This window comes from Neophocaena asiaeorientalis, unplaced genomic scaffold (genome assembly GCF_003031525.2).
Source record: "Neophocaena asiaeorientalis asiaeorientalis breed wild unplaced genomic scaffold, Neophocaena_asiaeorientalis_V1.1 scaffold45, whole genome shotgun sequence".
Taxonomy (NCBI): Eukaryota; Metazoa; Chordata; class Mammalia; order Artiodactyla; family Phocoenidae; genus Neophocaena; species Neophocaena asiaeorientalis.
The window spans coordinates 2,255,343-2,282,522 of NW_020174642.1; the positions used below are offsets into that span (position 1 = coordinate 2,255,343).

General features: G+C 37.5%; 1 protein-coding gene across 4 annotated transcripts in view; it reads right to left on the minus strand.

Moving 5' to 3' along the window:
* The window catches only part of TMEM50B (transmembrane protein 50B), a 36,786-nt gene that overhangs the window by 6,105 nt on the left and 3,501 nt on the right, over window positions 1-27,180 (minus strand). The window contains exons 1-6 of one of the 4 annotated variants that reach the window (XM_024758142.1): window positions 16,614-16,753; window positions 15,095-15,207; window positions 13,180-13,247; window positions 9,107-9,199; window positions 6,155-6,212; window positions 1,495-2,947 (exon numbers count right to left, since the gene is read on the minus strand). In XM_024758142.1, the coding sequence (XP_024613910.1) occupies window positions 2,902-2,947; window positions 6,155-6,212; window positions 9,107-9,199; window positions 13,180-13,247; window positions 15,095-15,207; window positions 16,614-16,712 (477 nt within the window). In that variant the 5' untranslated portion in view covers window positions 16,713-16,753 and the 3' untranslated portion in view covers window positions 1,495-2,901. Of the gene's footprint in view, window positions 1-1,493; window positions 2,948-6,154; window positions 6,213-9,106; window positions 9,200-13,179; window positions 13,248-15,094; window positions 15,208-16,613; window positions 16,754-27,180 lie in introns of those variants that run through there. The other 3 variants (XM_024758141.1, XM_024758144.1, XM_024758143.1) reach the window with 3 other exon arrangements.

The following is a 27,180-nucleotide window of genomic DNA, read 5'->3' on the forward strand; positions in this document are numbered from 1 at the left end:
ATATTTTAGGAAGAATATAAAAGTAAAAATATAGACGAATCAACAACCAGAAGGTATATCAGTACTACAATAGTAAAAAAGAGGAGGGAAAAGCAAAAAAAAACGGGGTAAAGGCCTTGGCTGCGGAGGGCAGGGCATAAGCAAGGGTGAGGTTTCAGCGGTGTCAGGGCCAATGCTCAGGACCCACAGGGCTGGAAAAGGCCCTGGGGGCTGGGGGTGGGGTGGGGCTTAGGCTCAAGGAACAGAAGGGGCCCAGGCGTGCCCCCCACCCCTGGTCTCAGATGGCGGGAGACCTCACCTGGGAGCCCAGAAAGCTTTCTGGGCCCAAGTGGGCAGGGCAATCGCCCTCTGCTCCTCTCCTGCTCCTCCTGGAGCGCCCCTCCCCCCTGCCTCTCCTTAACTCCCCTCGGCCTCCTTCCTATGCCCCCAGGACCAATGTGGCCAGGGGGAGCGGCGGCGGCGGGGGGGCTTGGATGGCAGGGACCAGCCTGGGAACTCATCAGGCTCCCCGGACCTGAGTGGGTGGGGAAAACACCCTCCGCTCCTCTCCTGGTCCTCCTGGAGGGCCCCTCCCACCTGCCTCTCCTGATCTCCCCAGCCTCCTTCCTATGCTCCCAGGACCAATGTGGCAGGGGAGTGGAGTGGGCCTTGGAGGGCAGGGGACTGGCCTGGGAGCTCAGCGGGCTCCCAGGGCCTGAGTGGGTGGGGCAAATGCCCTCCACTCCTCCCAGAGGGTCCCTCATGCCTACCTCTCCTGAACTCCCCAGCCTCAGGGGCGTGGATCCCGTCTGGCCTCCACTTTTCCTCCCCCTTCTGCCCCTCCACGTCCCTATCGGTTCACTTGGGGGTTCCTCCCATCTCCTTGGGCATCAGGGTCCCCCATCAGCAGCTGGCAGGCACCCTAGTTGTGGGGAGACACTAATTCGGCATCTTCCCACACTGCCATCTTGACTCTGCCCCAGGAGACCTTTATATTAAGGGAATCACATGTATCTTTAAATGATTACAAAGGACCCTATTCTAACTCACAATGTCTGATAGGAGTGGATACTAACATTATCTTTTTTTTTTTTTAATGAGGAAACAAACAGGAAATTAAGTGATTTGCTCACAATTAAAACAAATTCGTGACAGAGTCAAAAACAGAAAAAACTGCCACTAGGCCTTCTGGACGGCCTTCATTAACCTTCACATTAGCATTTCACAAATCTGAGTATAATATAGTTCTCCTGGAAATTTCCTGCTGGTCCAGTGGTTAGGACTCCGTGCTTTCACTGCCGAGGGCCCAGGTTCGATCCCTGGTCAGGGAGCTAGGATCCCACAAGCCGCATGGCATGCTCCACCGCCCCCCCCCAAAAAAATATATATATATATTTCTCTTTATTTTATAAAAGGAAACTGCTTCTTTGACCAGGTCCACTTGAGTAACTGCAAAATGAACAGCCAACCCAGTTTTATAGTTCATTTTCTCCAACAGATTTAACAATACTAGAATGTGTGAGAAGTAATATTTATTGCAAGAGGTTAGAAGGGAGTGGAAACGAGTAATCAGTCTTAAAATTTGTTGGAAGCAAGATACAGTTTTTCTGAGGAAAAAACAACAAAGAAAGAATTAAACAAGATGGTATCTAGACAAAGGCACAGCATTCCACAACTGCTTCCTACTCTGTGCACAGTAAATCCTCAGAGAGGAGAGACATTAAGCAAAATAAGGCTTATATTAGAAGCTGCATATAATACCACTGATATTATTCTGTCTTACAACAAAAGGCTCTAGAAAAATCCCTCTGGAGGAAAAAAGTGCAACACAAAAAAAAAACCTGTATAACAAAGGAAAGCAAAAGTAGAAATAAAGACCCAACTATCCCTCTGAAATCTCTCACGGGAATACACTCAGTGCAAACACAGTATTTCAAACCCAGCAAAAGAAGTTTTTGACTGGAGTAAGAACTTTCAGGTTAAAGACGTATTCTGCAAGAAGAGTTCACCTAAAGCTTGAGAGCTAGAGCAAAAAGACACTTGCAGTCAGTAACTGAGTGGATGAAACGCCTAATTTTTCACTAGGTCATAATAATCCCCTTTGGGAAGAAGTTCTTTATCTTGAAACTAATTATTCCACTTTTTGTTATATGGTTCATGCTTTTAAGCTGCAGTTGTCTCAAACTTGCTTGATATAGAATTTTGTAATGTCAGATAATAGTAGGCTGTCAAAAGAGAACCACTTAAGCTGCTTTTGTAAGAAGCACGTTGCTGAGCTGCCTTATAGTCTTTTTACATCAACAATATAAAACTGAGCTTATCTGATCATGTATTAACCCTTCTCAAATAAAGTCATATGAGAGGAATTGTTTTTAAAAGAGGCTTTCAAACTAGTCCTTCAGGCATTTTAAAAAATCTTCATATAAAAGTCCACTTTATACATAAGAACAAACACTTTTCCTTTAAAAAGAAATCTCATTTTTAAGCCAAAATAAATTACAACTTGCTGAAATACCTTTTTTAATGGCTCAGCGCTTATTTCAGGTATATGGAGCTGTATTTTTTGCACATTTTGAAAATTAGAGATACTGAGACAAAGTAGTTAACTTTACAATTAGATGATGATACAACCCTGGCTCAGGGAACAGATTAAGCTTTAAGTCTTCAAGAATAAAAAAACCGACACAGATCATCTCATCTATATAGTCTTATACTATGTACATATTAACAATCTATTCAATGAAAAAAAAAAAGACAGAAATTTCATAAAACTATTTCAAAACTCAGAGCATTAAAGTGTAAAGAAACAAAACATTTAATGTACAATCTATTCCATTTGGCAATGTGTAAATTATATTGAGAGATAAAAACTTATCTACAAATAGAATATAACAAAAGGAAAATGTGATTTGAGAAGTGATCTCAGGTCCATAGCTCTTCAGTTCTTCCAAATTTATAAATCAGAGTGCTAGAAAGATATTAAAATAAATCATGAGGTAAGATCACATAGAAACGCAAAAGAGAATTTATTTTCTAAATATGCTTTGATGGGTACCTCACTGATCCCTTTGTATCAATTTCTAAAATTAAAGATTGTGGTGGTGTTGGTCTGAATTTGCTTGTTTTATAAAGCAGTTTGTTGACCTTGATGGTTGAGCTTAATTGAATATCTTTTCTTAAAGCCTGAAGTTACTAGATAGGTCACTTGTAAGGAAAGGGGGCATTTCTCACAGTAGCCGGCATGAGGGCCACTCACATCTCTACGATCCTACAATGTCTGAGCTACAAACACTGAAGCATTCTAACAGGCAATGTTGAAATTCTTCGTTCATTTAACAAATAATTACTGTACAGAGTACTGGCTGGGCACCAGGCACCCAGTTAAGCACTGGGAATGTGACTGTGAGTCAAAACAAGACAAATGTGCTCACTAATGGGAGACAATCAAATTCCAACTCAATGACACACATGGTACCAAGAGAGGGAAATATAAGGATCTGATCTAGTTAGAGGTCAAGAAGGTTTTCCTGAGGAAGTAGTGACTGAACTGAGATCTAAAAGAAGAGTGGGAATTATCTCGGCAAGGTATAACGGAAGGAGTGGGGCAGAAGAATGGGATACTCTGGCAACGTGAGTTTGAGTTGTGGGTATGCTGGAGGTGGTAAATTTGAAATGTCAGCCACCCAAGAGGGGATAAGTGAGAATCTGGATATGTGGTTTAGACGTGGAGATAGACAGCTGTGACTCACTGGCATATAGGCAATAACTGAAGTCCCAAGCAAAAAGGACCTCACCTAGAGAAAGAACGAGTTGAGAAGAGGCTTAGAACAGAACCTTAAGAAACTTCAAAAGTTAGCGGCCAGAGGGTGGAGGATCAGCCTGCAAAGGAAACAGAGGAAGAGTGGCCGGAGAAGTAGGAGTGCACTCTGGTGCTTAGAAAAGGCCTGGTACACAGGAAGCACACAGCTGGCTGGATAACTTGCCACCCTCTGGGCATAGCGCATCGCTGATGCAGTGGTCACTGCCCACGTGAGCACAGGCCTTTACACATACAAGGTTTCTGTTCATCCAACTGTCATTTATATAGATTCCTCTACCACTATAAATGGCTGAATCTGAATTTAAATTTGATCTCTCAACAGTGCCTAAGGTGTCTTCATGAAAATTCACTGTATTCCCAGAAGGCTGTCAGTCACATGCCAAGAAATACAATCACAAGACAGCAGAAACTGTCGAACATCTTTCAAAACCAAGAGTGTCCAAGGCCACAGTGCAATAAGAGGGAACCCAGGCAGGGCACAGTGGTCTCCCGGAGTTGAGGAAAGAGAGTTGAGAGTTCAGGGAGGCCAAGCGGCTGGAGTGTGCAAGGCGGGATACAGAGAACTAGAGAAGGGGAGCCCAGGAGATCGGTAGGGGGTTCCCCTTGAGGCTTCTGCCGAGTGCTGACAGCAGATGCATGTGAGGAAACTACCCAAGAAAAGGGCAGGAATCACTGGAAAGAACAATTCCCAAAGCTCCCACAGGGCTGGGAAGACTTCAGAATCTCATAGCAGAGTGGAAAACCTCAGACTACATGGAGAATCAGGAAGAATACTCAAAAGTGTACTGCCTTAGTAAGGGGGACATATTAATCCCAGACTAAAGCTGCTTTGGTCCTGCCTAACGAAGCTTAAAAGCAAGACTTGAAAGGATTGAACTGTTTCCAAGTGACTGAGCTGCATCCAGAACAAAGCTCAAAAGCATTTAAAGGAATACCACAAAGTCCAGCCCCCAATGAGCTTCATGCAAAGAAGCAAACAGGGGAAAAGAGATCCAGAATGAAAAAAATAAGTAGAAATAATCAATAGGAACAGACTAAGAATTGACACAATTAGACAAGGCCACTGAAATAGTTATAAACATACTTCATACGTTCAAGAAGGCAGAGGAAAGCATAAGTATGTTAGGGAGAGACGTGGAAATTGTTTTTAAAAAAATCAAGCTAATAGAGATGAAAAATACAATGTCTAAGATGAAAAACATACTGGATGGGAGTCACAGCAGATTAGACATGACAGAGGTAGAGGTTAGTGAACTTAAAGATATAACAATCTTTAACTATCCCAAATGAAATACAGAGAGAAAACAAGAAAAGAGAATACTTGATGGAGTGATGGGTAAGAGTAGGGGTGGAGAGGTAGGGCAAAAAAAAACATGAAAAGAACTAAGCACCAGTGAGCTGTGGGATGACTTCCCACAGCCTAATATACATGTAATTGGAAGCCAGAAGGGCAGGGTGGACAGAAAAAAATATCTGAAGAAATAATGTCTGAAAAGATTCCCAGTTTGATGAAAACTATAAATCCACAGATCCAAGCAACTCAATGAACCCCAAACAGAAGAAATATGAAGAAAACTACACCACAGCACATCATAATCAAATTGCTTAAAATCAATGACAAAAACAAATTTCTCCAAGGCTTAGATCTTAATACTTTTGTGAGAGGGGTATGGGGTAAGGGATATAATTTTATAAATGACGCCTAAAATACCTATCTTTACACTAAAAGACATTTCATTCTGGAAAGCAAAGGCTACAGGGCCTCATTTTGGAAGCTTTTTAGAAGATTGCCCCTAAAAAATACTTTTGATATTCTTTTATTTTTATACTTACTTTGTTATCTTAAAAACTTAATACAAAATCCAATTCACCAACCAGGTTTTGTATACGACATGCATAGTATGTATTAATTCTAATTTCTTTTTTTCTTATTTTATTAAAGGTACATGATATGGTTTCTTAACAAAACACAGGCTATGGAAGCAGCACTCTGGGTTCAAATCCCCATTCTGCGTTTGCTAGCTAAGCGGCCTTAAGTAAGCTCTGAGTCTTATTTCCTCATGTATAAAATGGGAGCACCACCTGTTTTACATACTTAAGATAATTAAGTGGGAATTTAAAAGGTAACATATATAAAGCATCTAGCTGAGGTCTTGGCACATAGCAGGGCCCCTAATTAAATGGCTTGTGTACGCTTTTATGCAATAGTAGAATTTTCACCTTTTAAAAGAATTTCTATACATTGTAACTAATCCAAGAGATTTATACATGTTCCAGTGCCTATGCTGCTCTTATAATAAAGATGATGTTTCTATAAATGTTATAGGTGTATAGTTAAAAAATTAGGCAACTTACCTAAAAAATATAAGTGCATTTTGAAAAAACACAGCTAGTCCTGGATAAACATCAGTATCTGCACACACAAAGTAAAACAGATCAGATAATTACAAAAGGCAAATGGCAGTAACTAAGTATTCATGCCATTCATAATGACATGCTCTGTATATTATAAAACACTACTATTATTCATTAACTTTAAGAAATCCACAATGAAATTGAAGTAAGAAAACGACAAGCTCATTCTCCCAAAACAAAGGATTACTCTCACTCTGGATAAAAGACAATGAAATTATTAGGTTTTCTTTTTGTCTAAAGTAGTTGCTATGGTTCTAGCTGCATCGGAACTGTCGAGGAAGCAGCAGCTGACCCCTTCACTTCCTATGGCCAATACAGAAACACACAATGTTAGAAAGATACAAATTAAATTTTTGATGATGTAACAGTCTGTTCATTTTATTTTCTTTCATGAATTCAGGAGTTTTATTGCACAAATCTGACGTATATGAAAAGAATCATTATAATTCATCATCATATTCTCCTGGAGAAAACAGTCACTATCTTCATAGGAAGGAAAAAGAAAAATTTGGAAATTACTCAAATTTTTGTGGATATTTAACTTATAAAACTATCAATGTTGATTAAAAATAGTAGTCGGGATGAAGAAATATTCAATTTGTAGCCTTTGATATCATAGCAAACAATATAGCTGCATGGTTAAAAGCCCCAAGTTTGAGCCATACCCCTGGATTTGAATCCTAACTCTACCACTGACTAAATGTATGACCATGGGCAAATTATTTAACCTCATTATGCCTGACTTTCCTCATCTCTAAAATGGGCATTGTAACAGCACCTGCCCCACAGAGTGTGAGATGTGGACTATGCATAGTGCTCAGAACAGTTCCTGGCTCATAAAGTACTATATAAATGTTAGCTGCTATGATTATTAACAGTTCCAGAAAAATCTGTACAGTAAAAGATTTGAAACATGTGTTAGAAATGCTCTCTGAAGTCAGTTTACAAACTAAAAAGTATATGTAACGAGCAACGCTGTAGAAACATGAAGATGAGATCCATAATTGAGAAATTTCTCAGTATGTACTAGTTCTTTAAAGATTAAGACATGACCACTGAGGGAATTCCCTGGGTCCAGTGGTTAGGACTCTGCGCTCTCACTACCAAGGGCATGGGTTCCAACTCTGGTCGGGGAACCAAGATCCCCCAAGCTGCATGGCACAGCCCCCAGAAAAAAGAAAGAAAGTACTTTCCCTCAAATAAGCTTCATGCTAGAACTGTGTGCTCCAGGGTATTTTTAATTAACTAAAATAACACATTTTAGAGTAGTATTAATTAAACATTAGGCAACCACTGTCCTCTTGTACTGACTTATTTTGTGCAAAATGAAAGACAAAGGTATTCCCAAATCTTATACTGATCAATCTATGATACTTAAGGGATCTTATCAAGATATTAAAAGGTCAGCTGTGGGTCAGGACAAGATGTGACAGTTAAGCAGAGTGACGAAGAGATTCCAAAGATAGAGACATCAGAAGATGAATAAACTGTTATCTGAAACTTATTCCTGTCTTTGGAGTGAAGGGAGAGAGCCAGTGAAAGAGGTTCTTCTGATACTTCCAGAAGCACATGCTAAGACTGGGTCCTGCTTTTCAAAACCTCTCGCCATCCCCGTGATGAAAAGCTATGGTGACTGGAACAGTCACAAAACTCAGAATGGTATACTAAGAGCTCACTCCACTGAATCACCAGTTTCAACAGGAAGGCTACACACGTCTTCAGTCTTGCACTTAAAAAACTCCCCTTGTGAACTGGCAGTGCTTCTCAGCACCTCTGCCCCCTAAAGAAAAAAACCTCCCCTTGTACCTATGAATGAAAAATTAGAGGCTGGGGTTTGAGAGAAGATGTATCAGTGGACAGAAAGATACTGGGGTCCACAATGCCTTGCCTTGAAATCCTTGGGGCAAGGTATGGTTTGGAACTCAGGATTTTTCAGATTTAAAAATGGTAACACAGGGGGAAGTCCCTGGTGGCTCAGTGGTTAAGAATCCACCTGCCAATGCAGGGAACACGGGTTTGAGCCCTGGTCCGAGAAGATCCCACATGCCGTGGAGCAACTAAGCCCATGCGCCACAACTACTGAGCCTGAGCTCTAGAGCCCGTGAGCCACAACTACTGAGCCCATGTGCCACAATTACTGAAGCCCACGCACCTAGAGCCCGTGCTCTGCAACGAGAAGCCACAGCAATGAGAAGCCTGCGCACTGCAATGAAGAGTAGCCCCCGCACCCCGCAACTAGAGGAAGCCCACGTGCAGCAACAAAGACCCAACGCAGCCAAAAGTAAATAAATTAATACATTTATTTAAAAAACGAAAAACGGTAACACAGGGCATAATATTACATAGCACCCCCAACTATGTTTGGACCAGCATCCCACAATCAAATACAACCACATTCCTCTAATAAAACATTTGAATACTTATTAAATGAAATAAAGACTATAATGAGCCCTGGATCATTAGGTCAGGTTTTGCTGCCAAACTGGTTATGAAAAACCTGATCTTCAGCACTTTTGTGGATTTTAGAATTGTGTATAAGGGGCTGTAGCCCTGTACAGATTTCTCACTTTTACCACTACAATGCTCAGTAAAAGGCCTCTCATATAGAGCCTGGCTATCTGGGGTAAGGAAGGAAATCAGAACCTCTAGAGAGAGCTGAGAGTTACCTGGTCTTGTCAGTGGCTTGGATTTCCTAACGAGGCTATCCCACTGCACTAAATGACCCCACTGAGAAGTTTTATTAAATAATTTATATCTTCAAACAGAGTCTTATCTTCAAGCTAACTGAATTATTAAACTAAATTTTACTCCATGGGGAGTTAACAGACTAAGCCAAATATAAAGGACCTATCTGAATCTTTCCTATGAAATAAAAGAGGAATAAATACTTACTTTGGGTAACATATGCACCAAAAAGAATCCACATAGAAGCAATAAGTGACCCAAACATCAACATGAAACCAATGAAGAGCCAAACTCGAGCACCTGTGTGAAAAATAGGTTTTATGAGTTTGCTCATTTCTACAGCTCTATGCCTTAGGAATACATAACACTAGAACACTGCTCATCTAATATATGCTATGCCTATCAAAGACAGTCACGTATTTATATACACCTGCTAAAACATTTAACTGAATGAAGATTGAAAAGAAGAAACTAAAACTAAAAGGTGTTAAGCGATACTTGGAAAGGGAAAAAGGGTAAGTTACCATTCTACTGGCTAGAGAAACTAACAGCCGAGTTAACTAAAGTAGGAAAGCTTCAGAAGTAATTATTCGACTAAACTGATTAATTAAACCCTAACCGAGGGCTTCCCTGGTGGCGCAGTGGTTGAGAGTCCACCTGCCGATGCAGGGGACACGGGTTCATGCCCCGCTCCAGGAGGATCCCACTATGCCACGGAGTGGCTGGGCCCGTAAGCCGTGGCCGCTGAGCCTGCGTGTCCAGAGCCTGTGCTCCGCAACGGGAGAGGCCACAACAGTGAGACGCCCGCGTACCGCAAAAAAAAAAAAAACCAAACAAAAAAAAAACACCCTAACTGAAAAATATATTATCAAAGTAATTGTTCTATTAGAAGTAGCAAATGTATTTCAGATAGCCATTACCACACAGGAATGAGAGAATGCAAATGAATAAGGACCATATGACCCCTTTTCATCAACATTAATATCATGGTACTACTCAACATGGTACTAACAGCAACCATATATTCAATCTCTCTTATTCAGCCAAACTGTACCACATACCCTTGAAAAGTTCAAGGACAAAAGTATCTCTTCAACCCCCTACTGTATAGAATTTTAGAAGTTATACAACAGAATCTCAATAAAGTGATCATCTGGACACCTGAGTAGATTCAATACATTTTTAGGAAAGCAAGTTAGCATTTGTGCCAGACCCTGATCACAGATATTGACAGCCTGTCACCCTATGGAAGGGGAATATAGCTCCCCTGAAGTGAAAATAAAATCCAAGCCAATTTCCATAATAGAAAGCTAAATTTGCCTCAATTTCAGATATTCTGTTACTAACTGAACAGAAATTCATATATTTTAGACACCAGATATACAGGAAGCTCAAAGCTCAGAATGAGTAGAACAGCTATATTTGAGAGAAATGGGTCCCTAGGTTATCTAAGTTTTATTATAATACTAAGCAGATCTCCAGAAATATACAACAATGTTTACTTCCTTGGAGGAAAACATCCTCCAAATTCAATCACAGCTTTTACCTAAAGTGAATGAAAGGAAGTATCAAAAATCCTTGTAATTATTTTCCTTCATGTCCTTTATATATGACCACACAAAAATTTTTTAACAAAACTGAACAAGAAAAAAACTTCCCTCGAAAAATAAGTACACTTTTGTTTAGGGAAAAATAAAAAACTGTAACGTTTTCCCTTTTTTGCTTTGACTACCAGGAAGCTCAGAGTCAAGGTTAATAATTAAGAGTATCCATTTTGTCCTAGAGTCTGAGTATCAATACATGATCTTCTTTCTACCTAGTTCCTGTTCCTTCTTATTTAACAGTTCCATTTGTAGTATATTTATTACGTTAATAACACTTTCCTGCAAATTCCTCTGGGAATTAAATGGGAATAAATTACACACAAACCATTTAAGTAGTATGAAAGCTTAGTGTGGCAAGAGCTGAGCATGCCTACAAGATAGTTTGCCCTGAATTTTTGAAGCACTAGACAGAACTTGCACTAAAGGTACCACGCATAAATGTAAACTGACGTAAACTGACTGTGAATTTTAACTGGGTAAGAAATAATCATGGAATAAAATGTTATAGTCACTACTGAGAGTAAAAAGTATGGGCTTTGGAACCAGACAGACCCAAGGCACATACAAGTTCTACCTTTAAGCTAAAAAGTTTTGGGTAAGTTACAATGAAATTTTCTACGGAAAATAGATAATAGTAACATAATCCACAGCAATGCTTGTGGAATATTTTTGAAAGAAAAATGATCAAATACGTTAATGTGTGCTCTATGCACAACATTACTTGCTAATCCATGCTTTTTTATTCTTTATTCTCACTCATTCCTGACATTACCTGCTGAAGCTGGGGCACAAGGCATGCATGTGTGTGTAGACATGCATGCACAGACACACACAATGCACTTTTAACTTAGGTTCATCTGTCATTTATCACTATTCCCATCCTCTCCAATTCTTCAAGGATCACAATGGAAGTGAAATTATAAAATGTGCATCAGCATTTAAAGCGTCAGGTACAAAAGAAAGCTAATTTGTCCCCCTGTAACTGGCTTATTTCACTTAGCATAATGTCTTACAGGTTCACCTCTGTTGTCACATATGGCAGGATTTCCTTCTTTATTAAGGCCCATTCCCCTTATGCGAGGTATCTAAGAGAGTCAAATTCATAGAAACAGAGGGTACAGTAGTGGTTGCCAGGAGCTAGGAGAGGAGGAAGTGGGAGTTGCTGTTCAACGAGTATAAAGTTTCAGCTACACAAGATGAATAAGCTCTAGAGAGCTGCTGTACGACACTGTGCCTATAGTTAGCAATATGGTATTGTGCATTTAAAATTGTGTTGAGAGGAGATCTCATGTTTAGTGTTCTTACAAAAAAAAGAATTTTTTTTTAAAGCTAAGCTCATCAGCTCCTTGATTTGGTTTAATGTCTTATGATACTTTATGATTCCATTTATATGAGATTCTAGAAAAGGCAAAACTACAGTGATAGAAAGCAGATGAGTGGTGGCCAGGAGGTGGGGGAAAGGGGATTAACTACAAAGAGATACGAGGGAACTTTCCGGAGTAATGGAAATATTCTATATCATGATTGTAGTGGCAGTTACACAACTGTATACATTTTTCAAAACTCATCGACCTGTACGCTTTAAATTGAATTTTATTTTATATTTTATATAAGTTATCCTCAAATACACTGACAAATATATATATATATATATGATACTGTAGACAAAGAGACTAAATGATTCTCGACTGGATACAAACATAGCATGGTGGCCAAGAGCATGGGCTCTGGAACCAGATTGTCAGTGTTCAAATCCTGGTCCCACCACTTATTTGCTTTATGACTTTGGACAAGTTACTTAAGCTCTCTGTGCCTTAAGTTCCTTAATCTAAAACTGAGGACAAGAGTGGTTACCTTATAGGACTATTGTGACAATTAATTGAGTTAATATGTGTAGAGCATTCAGGACAGTCTTTGGTACACACTAAGTATTCTACAAGTACTTGCTATTATTCTTAACCATCCTTCAAACTTCCTCCCCCACCTACTCCAAATTCCTGCTATAACCACAAGTCACCCCTCCTAGTCCTTAAAGGCTGGAAATAGAATGTCTAGTCCTGAGCTTTTTATATACAGCATGGAAATTCCACTGAAAACAAACCCCTGGATTCTAATAGAATGTGTTATAATCTGAACAAAAGGAAAATACTGTTGGATGACAAACCAAAAAAAATTCAAACTCAAAAAAATATGTATATGTAAACAAACAGCATGCTTCTTCGAAATACTTCTGTTGTAGCCTATGGGTGGTTACTCAGGTGATCAGAACTGAATGTGAAAAACACTGTAGTCCTAGGTTTGATCTCTTAATGTGTCCATACTTTGCTGTTCAGTAATCACGGTCAGCCATCTTGTAAGTAACACTATTGGCCAACATTTGGGATAAGAATAAATCCATCATTAACACAGGAACAGTCAAGATCCATTGATTTTGCATGGTTACATTTTATCTATATACTATGGGCAATATAACATGACAAAAACCAGTAACCTCTGGCAGTAACTTTAACTTTCTTAAAGTTCTAAATAACACAGAAACTTTTTTTAAAAGTAAATTTTTTAAAATCCTACATAATCATTAATCATCCCTAAATAAAGACTCACTAGAGGCTTTGTTTTTTCTGCTGATAAATCCCTCTTTTGCCAGCATACATTAACAACTCAAAGTGCCCTTACCTGTTCTTCCTAAACAGCCGCTTTCATAGCTGTCACCTCTCACCTGAGCATTGGACACGGCATTTATCCTAGAACAATACAAAATCATCTAATAAGCTTTCATGCTGCTAAAATATTCAGAGATATTTATATATCATTTAGAAGGGAAGCATTTCTTATCTAAAGCCAGTATCTGAATAACTGAACATTATCTTTTAATTTAAATACCCTAGTGGATAGAAATACTATGCTAGTCTTATTTTCCTAAAGTACACCCAGAAAACATACTTAATTTTTTTAAAATATCAATGTTTTCTATATATTGGTAGTAAATATGTTGAAAACAAAATTAAGAAAACATTTCCATTTATAATAACATCAAACAAAAACATACTTAATTTTAAGGGATTACTATCACTTGTCTCCAAAGATTATGAAAGAGACCAATTTTCTGAGTTCTTTGTCTATTTTATTTTATATTTATACATGAATGACCCACCATGAGTTACCCCATTTTAAGGTTCTCATTATAACCAAGAGTTCAAAAGTTTCTCTTTGTGTTAAAAGTCAAGTGATTTTCTCTCATCCATTTCTCAAATTCAGAGAACATCTGGTATAATAAATAGGCATACTTTATTCAGCTTCTCTTTCCATTCTTGTTAGAGCGGGTATATTTGTAGCAGGAATTGTCTTTTCTAAGCATCCTGAATGAATATAACTAGTTCCATCTTCTACAATTTACCTTTTTGAAGCTCCTGACAGTATAAGAAAATTACGTAATCTTAATGTTTAACATATTTTTTTAAATTATTAAAAGACATCCATGAAAAGCTTCCAAACTCTTTTATGAAGTGAGATAATGGCTAAACCTAAATATGATTTAATAAAAAAGGAAAGTCATAGATCAATCTCATTTAAGGCCAGTCCTGCCCTCCCTCCAATACTGGCAAATACAGTTAAGTGACACACTTAAAAAAAATAATACTCCATGGTAAAAGTTGAATGTATTAGATACTCAGTGCTCCGTGGTGACCTAAATGAGAAGGAAATCTGGAAAAGAGAGGATATATGTATACGTATAGCTGATTCACTTTGCTGTACAATATAAACTAACACAATATTGTAAAGCAACTATACTCCAATAAAAATAATAAATTTTAAAAAGGATTAAAAAAAAGTTGAATGTATTAGAGTATTCAAGGATGACTTCCTACTAAAAAATCTAGAAATATAACATACTTCATTAAACCTAAGATGCCAATGATTTTTAAGATGCACCATTATTTTTTTATACTGCCAAGAAGGAAAAAATATTATGAATTATAAGATACCAATGACTACAAGAAGCACACTGATATTCAAAGATACTAAAATACAAAAAAAATCTTAAGATCTATAAAACATAGTAATTTGTCAGTTTAACAAATATAAGAACAAAAATCACATGATAATCTTTATAAAGTATAATAAAATTATCTGACTAAATTCAACACTTTTTTAAAAAAATTTTTTATTGGAGTATAGTTGATTTACAATGTTGTGTTAGTTTCAGGTGTACAGCAAAATGAATCTGTTATACATATACATATATCCACTCTTTTTTTTTTAGATTCTTTTCCCATATAGGCCATTACAGAGTACTGAGTAGAGTTCCCTACGCTATACAGCAAGTTCTTATTAGTTATCTACTTTATATATAGTAGTGTGTATATGTCAGTCTCAATCTCCCAATTAATCTCTCCCCCCCAAATTCAACACTCATTCTTGATTTTAAAAATCTTAATAAAATGGCAATATAGATATACACACATATATTTATCATGTTAAAGAAGAATCAATCAATGAAATTAAAAAGTTATTCCAGATAGCATTAAACTTTGAGGAAAAAATGTTTTTAGAAAAATAATCTTGAATTGAGAATTACCTTCATACTTACATGAAGAAAGCCAATGTGGAAAATACACCACATGTGTGAAAGGCATGGTTCAGCTGTTCTGGCTTAGGATATACCACGGCTGCATCAATCATTATCCACCAACCTGTAAAAAACTTGAGAAAGAACCCATGTCATTAAAATAACACTAATACTTTGGCTTAGCATGATACTGTTCCTTAACATTCCATGTTTTCTATGGACCATATAATTGAAACATAAAATATGTCTACTTTGAGTTTTAGATGTTGAAATATAAAAAACAAGAATCCCTTGTTTACTTATTCTTTATAGCATATGAGGTGAATCTAATCAAATCTGTGTAAGATTCAAGTTCTGCTCTTAATGCAAGATGAAAAATTTATTACCTAGGAATGAATTACCTGCTTCTTTTATCCACTATAAAATTATATACAACCAAAGCTCTCTTAACTAACCTCCAACTAACCAGCTCCCTGATTACCTGATGTGTTTCACTCTCTCGTTCATATTAAAAAGAATGTGGAACATTCTTTTTTAATATGCCCAAGCACTTTTGCTTCCACAAATGAGCTGCCATGTCTCCAAAAAATATCTACGCTTGCTATAATTTTAATTATGTAATTTGATTAAATACTGCAAAACTGACTAAACATGAGTTTGCAAAATGTAATGTTTCTATGTAAACTAAGCTGAATAGAACTAAAGTAGACAAGTTACTAAGGAATTTCATAGACAAATTAAGTGCAGGCGAGGTGACCACAGAGAGCAAGAAAAACTTGGAAACACCTAAAAGAATTCTGCACGCACACTGCTTCACAATTCTAAGATGTTATGGAAAAACCTGAACAAACTTTTTGGCCACCCCAATATCTTTAGCTCCTGCTCCACTTTATTTCTTTATTTATCTTTTCTATTGAACTTCAGGTATAGAACTATATACTGGAAAAGATTAATTTAAATTAAGTGGAACATACACTGAAATTTGCTTCAAAAAGTGCAGTGGGGGCAGGGAGTGCTTGGTGGAATGCTAAAGCAAGATTGGTCATGATCTGACTTTTTTTTGAAGCTCAATGATAAGTACAGGGGGTTAGAGAGGACTCTATACCATTCTCTCTATTTTTGTGTATACTATTGATATTTTCAATAATAAAAAGTTTTTAAAAAAATATTGGAAAGAAAATTAAGCAGTAGTTTCCTCCACAAATTTCTTCCTCTCGCTTCCTGCCTGTGCTGCAGCTGGGGTATGAAGATGGCAACCCTTCCCTAAAGGGCTGCAGGGCTTCAGTTCTAATGCAGCCTAAGGTTGTTACTACTGTCTGCACATCCTGAATTTCAATGAGTCACAACAATATTATTAGTTACATCAAATTCTGAGCCTTTGAGGATCCTAAAGGAATGATACATATTACATAATTTACTTAAAAAACTACTGCCTTCAAAAACTGTATTATCATGGGTATTCACAGTTCAAAGGAATCAAGATTAATTTTCAGGGCAAAAAGTGAGGTATAAATGTCACCAACCAGGCTTTTTCACTTACCAATATACCTGCTACTACAGAAGCCACTGCATTTCTTCTCTCACTCCAGTCGATACATTCACATTCTGGCCAACGGAAATTATCTAGGAAGCCTGCCATTTTCACCACTTAAGCATGGACTTTTCATTAAATACTATATTCTACAAATAAAAAGACCAAAAAAATCGATCTAAGGAAATGTTTTTAAGAAGTGAAATATCTTACTCCTTTCTTAAAGCTTTAAACACAAATTTAACTTTAGGTCTAAATCTACTATAGTTAAGAAGAAAAATTCAATACTACAATGAATATCTATTGAGATATACATAAGACTGTCCTAGGACACAGAAGGAGCTTACTATTTGTAAATGAGCATGGAGGTTTTAAACATGTCTGTCATAAAGAATGGACTTGAGGACATGGGGCAGGGTTGGGGGGAACCTGGGATGAAGTGAGAGTAGCATCAACATATAGATACTACCAAACGTAAAATAGATAGCTAGTGGGAAGCAGCAGCACAGCACAGGGCGATCAGCTCGGTGCTTTGCGACGAGCTAGAGTGGTGGGATGACGGTGGGAGGGAGGCTCAAGAGGGAGGGGATATAGGAATATATGTATGCATATGGTTGATTCTCTTTGTTGTACAACAGAAACTAACACAGCATTGTAAAGCAATTATACTCCAATAAAGATGTTAAAATGAAGAAAAAAAAAAAGGCCACAGGAAAGTTTCCATTTCAATATTGTCATGGGCTCACAGTATCTAAGGAGATTCCATTCAACCAAGGGTAAGAGTGGACTACAGAAATATATTTTCCTTGTTTTGTTTTCATATATTGAACTCAGCATTACTGAAAATGAGACATTCAGGAATGAAAATTAGGGGTCTGCACTTGTCACTGACCTTGGGCAAATAACTAAAAAGTATCTGTATCTCAAGACCTCACATGTGGGAATAACAGTGTGTCAAATTTCTGACTCAGAAAGTTACTGTGACCATAAAGAAGAAAATTAAAGTATTTTTTATTTGGAAAAAAAAAATAAAGTGTCTGCAAAGCCTTTGACACTTCTCCAATTGAGAGGTGGATCTATGTCTCTACCTTTGAATTTAGGCCAACAATAAAGGCTGGTTCACCGATAAAGTAGAGAAAGTGATGCTATGTAACTCTGACATACAACTTCTCAGACTAGATCATAAAAGACAATGCAGCTTGCAGGTGGTTCTCTGGAACACTAACACTAGAGCCCTGAGTTGCTTTGTAAAAAATCCAAGGCCACAGTGCTGTGAGGAGACCACGTAGAGGTGTTCTGGCCCACGGTTCCAGGTGGCAACCCAGCCGCCACCTGCCAGATGTGACTGCTGCTCCAGTTATTAGCATTACTCCCACATTTTAAGACTTCCCTGACGAGGCCCCAGGTATACGGAGCGGACACATGTCATCCTGGCTATGCCCTTTCCAAATTCCTGACCCACAGGAACTGTAAGCATAATAAAATGGCTGTTTTAAACTACTAAGTTCTAGAGTTGTCTGTATGCAGCAATAGATAACTGGAAGGAGAAAAATCACATGCATAAAAAACTATATAAGGGTACAGCATGCTGTGCAAATTTTCAAAACAAAGAGAGTATGTTCAGATGTGATGATTCAGGAACACCTTAAGTTCCAGAAAGAAAAGGGGAAAAAAAACTATTTTAAAGCACTAAAGAGTGCTGAAAAGCAGGCAGAAACTGGAGGGCATTTACCCCTTGAAAGAAAACACCATGAGCAAGATCCACTTTAATACAGCTTTTCCCCCTGAAGAATCCCCTAACCTCTCACTCCCAGCCAAGTGAGTCCCTGTGGTGCAGGATAGCTAAAACTTGAGCAAAAAATCAGTCTTTCTGGCTTCAGGTATCAGTGGATGAAGTTCAGGATGACAAGAGCAGCTGGAAACTGAAGGGGAAATCTTGGAATGGGGTAAGTCACAAGAGGGAGCCCCAAACACTAATATAAACTCTCTTAAATCCTGACTAATCCCTGAACAGCACATGCATGAAGGAGATTCCAAGGACCTCAGCAGAAAAAAATATCTGGAAGCCTAGAAGTACTAAACAGATTTCAGCTGCTATCCCCTGCAAGGCATTTTGGAACTTGAGTTCCACCAGGTCAGAGATTAGTAAATCTCTGGGATTTCCTTGAGATTTCCACACACTCCAACAAAGTATAAAACCAAATCTCCACAATTTCAGGGTGATCAGTCAGTATTTTAATTGCCTGTTAGAACAAAAAGTAACACTCTTCAGATGAAGATAACTGATCCAGAGTGTCTATAATGTATCATCCACAATGTCCAATATACAGTTGACCCCTGAACAACACAGGTTTGAACTATGCAGATGCACGTATATGTGGATTTTTTTCACTAAATACATACTACAGTACTACACAATCCATGGTTGGTTGAACCCACAGATGCAGAACTGCAGATACGGAGGACCAATGTATAGTTAAACATGAATTTCTGACTGCACAGAAGGTCAGCACCTCTAACCCCTGTTTTGTTCAAGGGTCAACTGTATAGTTTAAAAAAAAAAATTACTAGACTTTTACAGAAGCAGAAAAAATGTGATTTATCTTCAAGGAGGAAAAAAAAGCAGTCAATAGAAACAGACCCCCCCATAATTCAGATATTGAAAATTAGCAGACAATGACTTTAAAGCAGCCAGTATAAACACATTCAAAGACAAAGGAACATGGTCAAAATAACTGAGTTAATGGAGAATCTCAGTAGAGAAACTTTAAAATGTAAATGTTATGACTGAAAATTATAATATTTGAAATTTAAAATTAATTAGATGGGCTCAGTAGGAGATTAGAGACAGTAGAAGAAAAGTACAGTAAGCTTGAAGAAAGATCAAAAGAAATTATCCTATCTAGAGAACAGGTTTTTTTTCTTTTTAATTAGGGGGAAAAAATGAATAAAGCTTCAGGAAACTCAGGAACACTAATAACTGGTCTAACATATGTTTAATTGGGTCCCAGAAAAATAAAAGAATCAAGAAGAAAAAATATTTAAAGAAATAATGGCTGATAATTTCCCAAATTTGGTGAAAAATAATAATTTGCAAATCCAGGAAGCTCAGCAAACTCCAAGGAGGATAAACACAAGGAAAACATCATAATAAAACTGCTGAAAACCAGAGATAAAAAGAAACAGAGCAACATTAGGGGGAAAAATAATCAACACATTACACACAGGGGTAGTAGAACAATATGTATGATGGCTGACTTCTCATCAAAAACAATAGAGGCCAGAAGAAAATGGAAGGACATTTTTTGACGTGCTTTTAAGAAAAGCAATCATGAGAATTCCCTGGCGGTCCAGTGGTTAGGACTCCATGCTCTCACTGCCGAGGGCCCAGGTTCAATCCCTCGTCAAGGAACTAAACTCCCACAAGCCACTCAGCACAGCCCAAAATCAATCTCAAATGCTATATCCAGCAAAAGTATTCCTCAAAAGTGAGGGTGATGGCAGTTCTACCCCTATCTATCTACCCAAGAGAAATGAAAACATATGTCTACACAAAAACTTGTACACAAATGTTCATAGCAGCATTACTCATAATAACTAAGCAGTGCAGCAACCCAACATATGTCAATTAATGAATGAATAAATAAAATGTGGGATACCATACAATGGAATACAAATTCAGCAATAAAAAGGAAATATACATGATACAACACAGATGAACCTCATAAACATTACGCTAAGTGAAAGACAACCGCGTATTGTATATTCCATTTATATAAAATGTCCAGATGAGGCAAATCTATACACAGAAAGTAAATCAGCTGTTGCCTAGTGATGGGCAGGGGAGAGCGGAGTGTAATAGGGAGTGAGTACTCATAGGCATAAGGTTATAAAATTAGACTGTGGCGATTACTGCACATAAATGTACTAAAAATCACTGAACTGTACACTTAAAACAGGTGACTGTTATCATATCTTTATTGTATCTCAAAAAAGCTTTTTTTAAATGAGGATAAAATAAAAATATTTTCAGGTAAACAAAAACTAAGATAATTCATCATCAAATCTGCACTAAACAATGCTAAAGGAAATTCTTCAGGTTAAAGGGAGATGACACCAGATTAATCTCAGATCTACAGGAAGGAATGAAGAATACCAGAAATAATCAATATGTGAGTAAATATAAAAGACTATTTTTTATTCCTTCTCTTTATTTAAGACAACTATTTAAAGCAAAAATTATAACATTGTATAGGATATCCACAAAGATAAACTTTCTAAATAGCATGTCAGTTACATTTTCAAATAATATGCTTAAATATGGATTTAAGTGAAATACTTCTAAATTTAAAGTAATGGGTCTAATTGTTAATCTGAAAAGAAGTACTATAAATGTACTACAGAAGGTCCAAACACTGGAAACACGGACTGGGAGACAATATTTGCAAAACAAGTATCTGACAAAGGATTTGTACCTACAATACAGAAAGAACACTTAAAGATTAATAATAAAAAAAACAAAATATAGGCAATAAAAAGTGTGCACGAGAGTTGAACAGACTTGAAATGGGCAAAGGACTTAAAAAGACAATGACCAAAAAGCATCTAAATAGGTATTCAACATCATTAGTCATCAGGGAAATGCAAATTAAAGAAATATCACCACATCCACTAGAATGGCTAAGATTAAAAAGACTGACTGTTGGAAGCAGAACTGGAAATCTCATACATTTCTGGTTGTGGTTTCTTACAAAGTTAAAAATAATCCTCCCTATAACCCAGCAACTCCATCCCTAAGTATTTACCAAGGGAAGTAAAAACATATGTGCACACACAAAAAGACTTTTACAAGAAAGTTTATAGCAGGTTTATTCATATTAGTAGCAAACTGAAACAACCAAAATATTCATCAACAGAAGAATGGATAAACAAATTATGATGGATTCATACAATGGAATACTATTCAGCAACAAAAAATGATGAACGATATATATAACCACACAGAAAAAAATATCTCAAAAACCTGATTTATGTGAAAAAAGGCAAACACAAAGTAGTATATACTGTATGATGCCATTTAAAATGAAGCTTAGGAAGAGGCAAAACTAATCAATAGTCCCAGAGATCAGAACAGTGGTTGCCAATAGGGGCTGAGGACTGACTACAAGGGAACTTTTTTGGGGTGATAATAATGTTCTATATCTTGGTTGGGATAGTGATTATGCAGGTACATTTATTTATCAAAAGTTACTGAAGTGTACACTTAAGATCTGTGTATTTTACAGTATGTAAATTTTACTCACAAAAAAGATTTTAAAATTTTATCATTTAGATATGCTTCAGCTGCACTAAAGCCTTACTATGTACGCATTATGGGCACATTTTATCAAGATAGCCTGCAGACACAGAGATGAACTGTTATCAAAGATTAAATATTAACTGGTTAAAAACAAGTTTAGGGAAGGTCGCCATGAATTTAAGACAAAGTCTGAAGGTTAAAACAAAAGTCATGGGACTTCCCTGGTGGCACAGTGCTTAAGAATCCACCTGCCAATGCAGGGGACACGAGTTTGAGCCCTGGTCTGGGAAGATCCCACATGCCGCTGAACAACTAAGCCCGCACACTACAACCACTAAGCCTACGTTCTAGAGCCCACGAGCCACAACTACTGAAGCTTGCGCACCTAGAGCCCGTGCACTGAAACAAAGAGAAGCCACCGCAGTGAGAAGCCCACGTACTGCAACGAAGAGTAGCCCCCGGCTTGCCACAACTAGAGAAAGCCCGTGAACAGCAACGAAGACCCAACACAGCCAAAGATAAATAAATAAATTTATTTTTTTAAAGTTATAAAAGTCATGTTTCCTATTATAAAAGTCATTTTGCATATATTAACCTATTTATAAATAGTTCTATAAGCAGAAAACATACAGTTGTCCCTCAGTATGTACAGGGGATTGGTTCCAGGACCCCCCTCGGATATCAAAATCTGTGGATGCTTAAGTCCATTATATAAAATAGCATACTATTTGCATATAACCTCCTTTATATACTTTAATATCATCTCCAGATTACTTATAATACTTAATACAATGTAAATACTATGTAAATAGTTATAAATACAATGTAAATGTCCTGTAAATAGCTGCCAGTACTCAGCAAATTCAAGTTTTGCTTTTTGGAACATTCTGGAATTTTTTTTTTCCTGAGTATTTTTGATCCCTGGTTGGTTGAATCCATGGATGTGTAACCCAAGGATACAGAGGGCTATTTCCACACACTAATTTCTGAAATGTCATGGTCTTCTCCCTCCTGGAGCTTAAATTGGAGGGTCAGGGGTTTGGGTGGGGTAGAGAAACATCAAAATAATACAAACAGTTACTATGAAGGAAATACACATGATCCTGATACAATATAAGGGAGACCTATTTGAGAATGGTCAGGGAATGCCTCTCTAAAGAGGCAACACGTGCTAAAATTTTAAAACACACTGAAATTTAAAAGCTGAGTAAAGTTAATTAGATTAAGGAAAAGCAAAAGAGGCAGAGCAGAGAGAGGGAAGATTACATACAAAAGCCACTAAGTCCCTTTGATACTAGCAAGGAAGAATTAGCTGGTACCAAAGAGAATAAGAATATAGTAAGTTAGGGGAGGAAGTGGCTTGGAATAAATATGGAGAGAGACAGGTAAGTACCAGATCACCTTGCAGATTAATGGGGACTTCATGATGGATTTGGGGTTTCACCAAGTGCAACGGGAAACCAAGTGAAGAACGTTAGGATAAAAGGAGCAAAGGCACCAAGATGGTCACTATGGTAAACATTCAGGAGAGGGCTAGTATATTAAGAACTAACACTCTGAACTGAGAAGACTGACTTTCATATGGGTTTTCTTATTGATATTTACCAAAAAATAAGCACATTTTATCATGACAGTCTTGATTTAATAACAGCAATCGACAATACTAACACTGATCCCCTGGCTTAAAGTGGAGATAAGTATACAATATTTAACTTAAGATAATAGGCCTTTGGAGACTTAATGAAGGCAAAGACTACTTAGAGGAAATCTAAATGTTCAATAATAGAATAAATGTTTAAGTAAAATAGTTTACTTAATGCAGACATTAAAAAATCTATTTTTGAGGGACTTCCCTGGTGATCCAGTGGTTAAGACTCCATGCTTCCAATGCAGGGGGTGCAGGTTCAACCCCTGGTCGAGAAACTGAGATTCCACATGCCACAGGGCGTGGCCACAAAAAAAATTTTTTTTTTAATCTATTTTTGAAAAACATTTAATGGCATGAGTAAATGGTAATGACTAATACCAAGTGAAAAAAACAGGTTATTAAAACTGTATCTAGGGCTTCCCTGGTGGCGTAGTGGTTAAGAATCTGCCTGCCAATGCAGGGGACACGGGTTCGACCCTGGTCCGGGAAGATCCCACATGCTGCAGAACAACTAAGCCCATGCGCCACAACTACTGAGCCTGTGCTCTAGAACCAGTACTTTCATAATATTATTTTATATATGGGTCACAGGATGGTGTGTTTGTTTTGCTTTCTATTTTCAAAGTTTGCTGCACTGAGCATGAATTACATTTTTTTTAATGCAAAGTGATTTTAAAAGTTATTGTAATTAACACAATGAATTGTTGATTCGTGCCTGTTGAGAAACCTCTTATATAATGTACTATGTCTGTAACTATTTTAAATAAACTTAAACTTTTTTGAGATCAAGGAAATTACTGGTATGTTCTCCCGCAAAACTGACCCAGGTACCAATTTTTAAAAAAACAAGATTATTGAACTGAAATAATGGACCCACAAGTCTTATAATACATTAGATAGCAATTATTCCTATTACTAGAGAGGCAACTCTTTATAAAAGGAAATGAGTCCTTTTTAGAGAGCATTTTAAGTGATTCAACTGTGAAAATTTCACACACTCAGTTTAGGAAACCACAGGATAGCTGCAAAAAGCAAGAGGAGAAAACAACTACACACTTTAACATATAAACATGGTCTGAGTGATTTCCATATGCATCAAAGTCCAAATAACATACCTAATTCAAAATTTTTTCTTTTGACCAAACTTTCATGTTACCATCTGTTTGTTCATCCAGCTCTTCACTAGTTGTTAAATGCTACAAATGTTAGGCGCTGTGTATACAAAAATGATTAAGACAATCAATGTAGAAAACAGTCTAGTTAGGGACATTGTCAGAAGAATAATTAACTGCATTATAAAATGTGCTATACTATACATACACAAAAGGGCTATAATAGAAATATGAAAAGAGTGTTATAGGACACTACTTTCCGGGAAGAGTTGAGGAAAGTTTGATAAAGGAAGAATAAACTTGGCTGGGTTTTAAAGCAAGAAGAGGAGTTTGACAGATGAAAAAGAAGGAATAAAATATGCGAAATTATGTAGGGCCACAAGAGAACAGGGTAGAGTTTAAGGTATTTCAAAGAGTGATGTGATTAACATGTTTGGGACAAGAGCATCAAGGATTTTTCAGCCTACACAAATCTGACCTCTAATCTCTAAGCCAAGGGATTTGCAAACTTCTGGAAAGAACCAGATAGTGTACATTTTTAGTTTTGCAGGCCAAACAATCTCTGTCACGACTTAATTTAATAAAACTTAAATTTACAAAACAGCAGCAGACCACCAGACTTGGCCCACAGCTCATAGTCTGCAGGCCCCTGTTCTAAGCACTAGGAAACTACCAGAGGCTTGTAAGCAGAGAAGTGACAAAATCAGCTCTGCGATTTAGAAAGACAATTCTGGTGGCAGCAGTATGGAGGAGGACTGAAGGAAAATGTTAAAGACACCCTCTAGAGAGGAAGAGAATAAGGATGTAAACTGAGGCCATACTCATACAGGCTAAAGAAAAGGTTTTTATTTGAGAAATATTGATGTGGTATTATCAACAAGCAAGGAAGAGCTAAGAATGACTGTTTGGGTACCCAACAGCTGGAAAGACACCATTAACCAAAACAGGGAGGGGAGCAAGGGAGAGTTTGAGCATAATGTGTTTGATATGACTGAAGGACATCCAGGTGGAAATGTATGTAAGACAGATGTACAGAAACCACTGAAAGAGTGGTTTAAAGCAGAAATACAGATTACAGGCTGATAGTAATTAAGTGGTAACCGAAGTCACAGGGGCAGCTAGGGTATCTCAAGGAGAAAATATGGAAGAGGGCTGAGGACTGATTCAGTGTTCATCTCTGACTCACTCTCTTCCTTCCTTGCATTACTGTCTGCCAGGCATTACAGCAGACTTACATATACAATGGTATTTAATCAGCACAAAACTCTTCTAGATCATGAATGAAATATTTACAGAACATGTCCTACAAGCAAGGCACTGTGGGGAAAATAAAGATGGGCCTCATCATCAGGAGATTTACAAACTGGCAAAGAAATCAATTAACACCTTTTAAAATTAAATTACAATTTGTATCATTAAAAAATCTGGGGGAGCGCTCACCGCCCCGTAAAAGAAAAAAAAAAAACTGGGGGAATTCCCTGGTGGGTCAGTGGTTAGGACTCCCAGGCTTCCACTGCAGGGGGCATGGGTTTGATCCCTGATTGGGGAACTAAGATCCTGCATGCCACATGCTGCAGCCAATGAGTAAATAAATAAGTTACCCAAAAAATCCAGAAATTAAATTTAAATATCGTGCAAGGTATTAGGTCTACAGAGCCAGAGCAAAACAGCTGACTCAAATTAAACAAAAATAAAATCTACATCTTCCCTACTACTACTACTACTATTACTATTACTAGTGGCTCTTAGTTATAGGGTGCTTACAGGTTACAGGCAACTCTACTCCATCCTCAGAAAAACTCTTTTCATAGACTAGTCCATTGAAGACTCACAAATACTCTAATGCAGTTCCTACTATTATCTCGTATTACTAAAAAGGTTTACAGAGTAACTAGCCCAAGGTCACACAGGTAGCAAGAAGGAAAGCCAGGATTCCACTGAAGTTCACATCTGATTCCAAACCTGTGCTCATGACCAATACACTGTACTGCTGCCAGACAGTTTCACAGCATTTCTCTCATTTCCATTTCGTGAGGAGAAAGTTACTATTCTACTGCCTGTGGTGAAGAAAGCAAGAAGAACGAGATGGAAGAGAAAGAGCCCCAATTTAGATGAATACTGCGATCACCTGGAAACAGAAGAAAGCAGTCCAGTGAGGTCTACAATGACAGTGGTGATTACTGTTGATTCACAACTTGACAAAGCAGTCTGGAGAATACAGTTTTTCTTCTTAGGTTGCTATAAGCCTGGTGTCTAGGTAGTCACAGTGTGAATATTTTATAGGCCTTAAAATCCAACAGTATGATTATTCAGAGAGCTAAGCATTTTTGTAAAGACATTTTACATAATCTCAGGATGCTTATTTGCCTTCTGACTTGTAAATCATCTATAACAAGAATAAAATTTAGTAGGTACCACCAATTTTCATAAAAGATTTAAATCTAAAAACCAAAGTAAAAGACAGGGAGCACAGGGGTTTTTTTTTTCTTTAATATTTATTTATTTATTTTGGCTGCA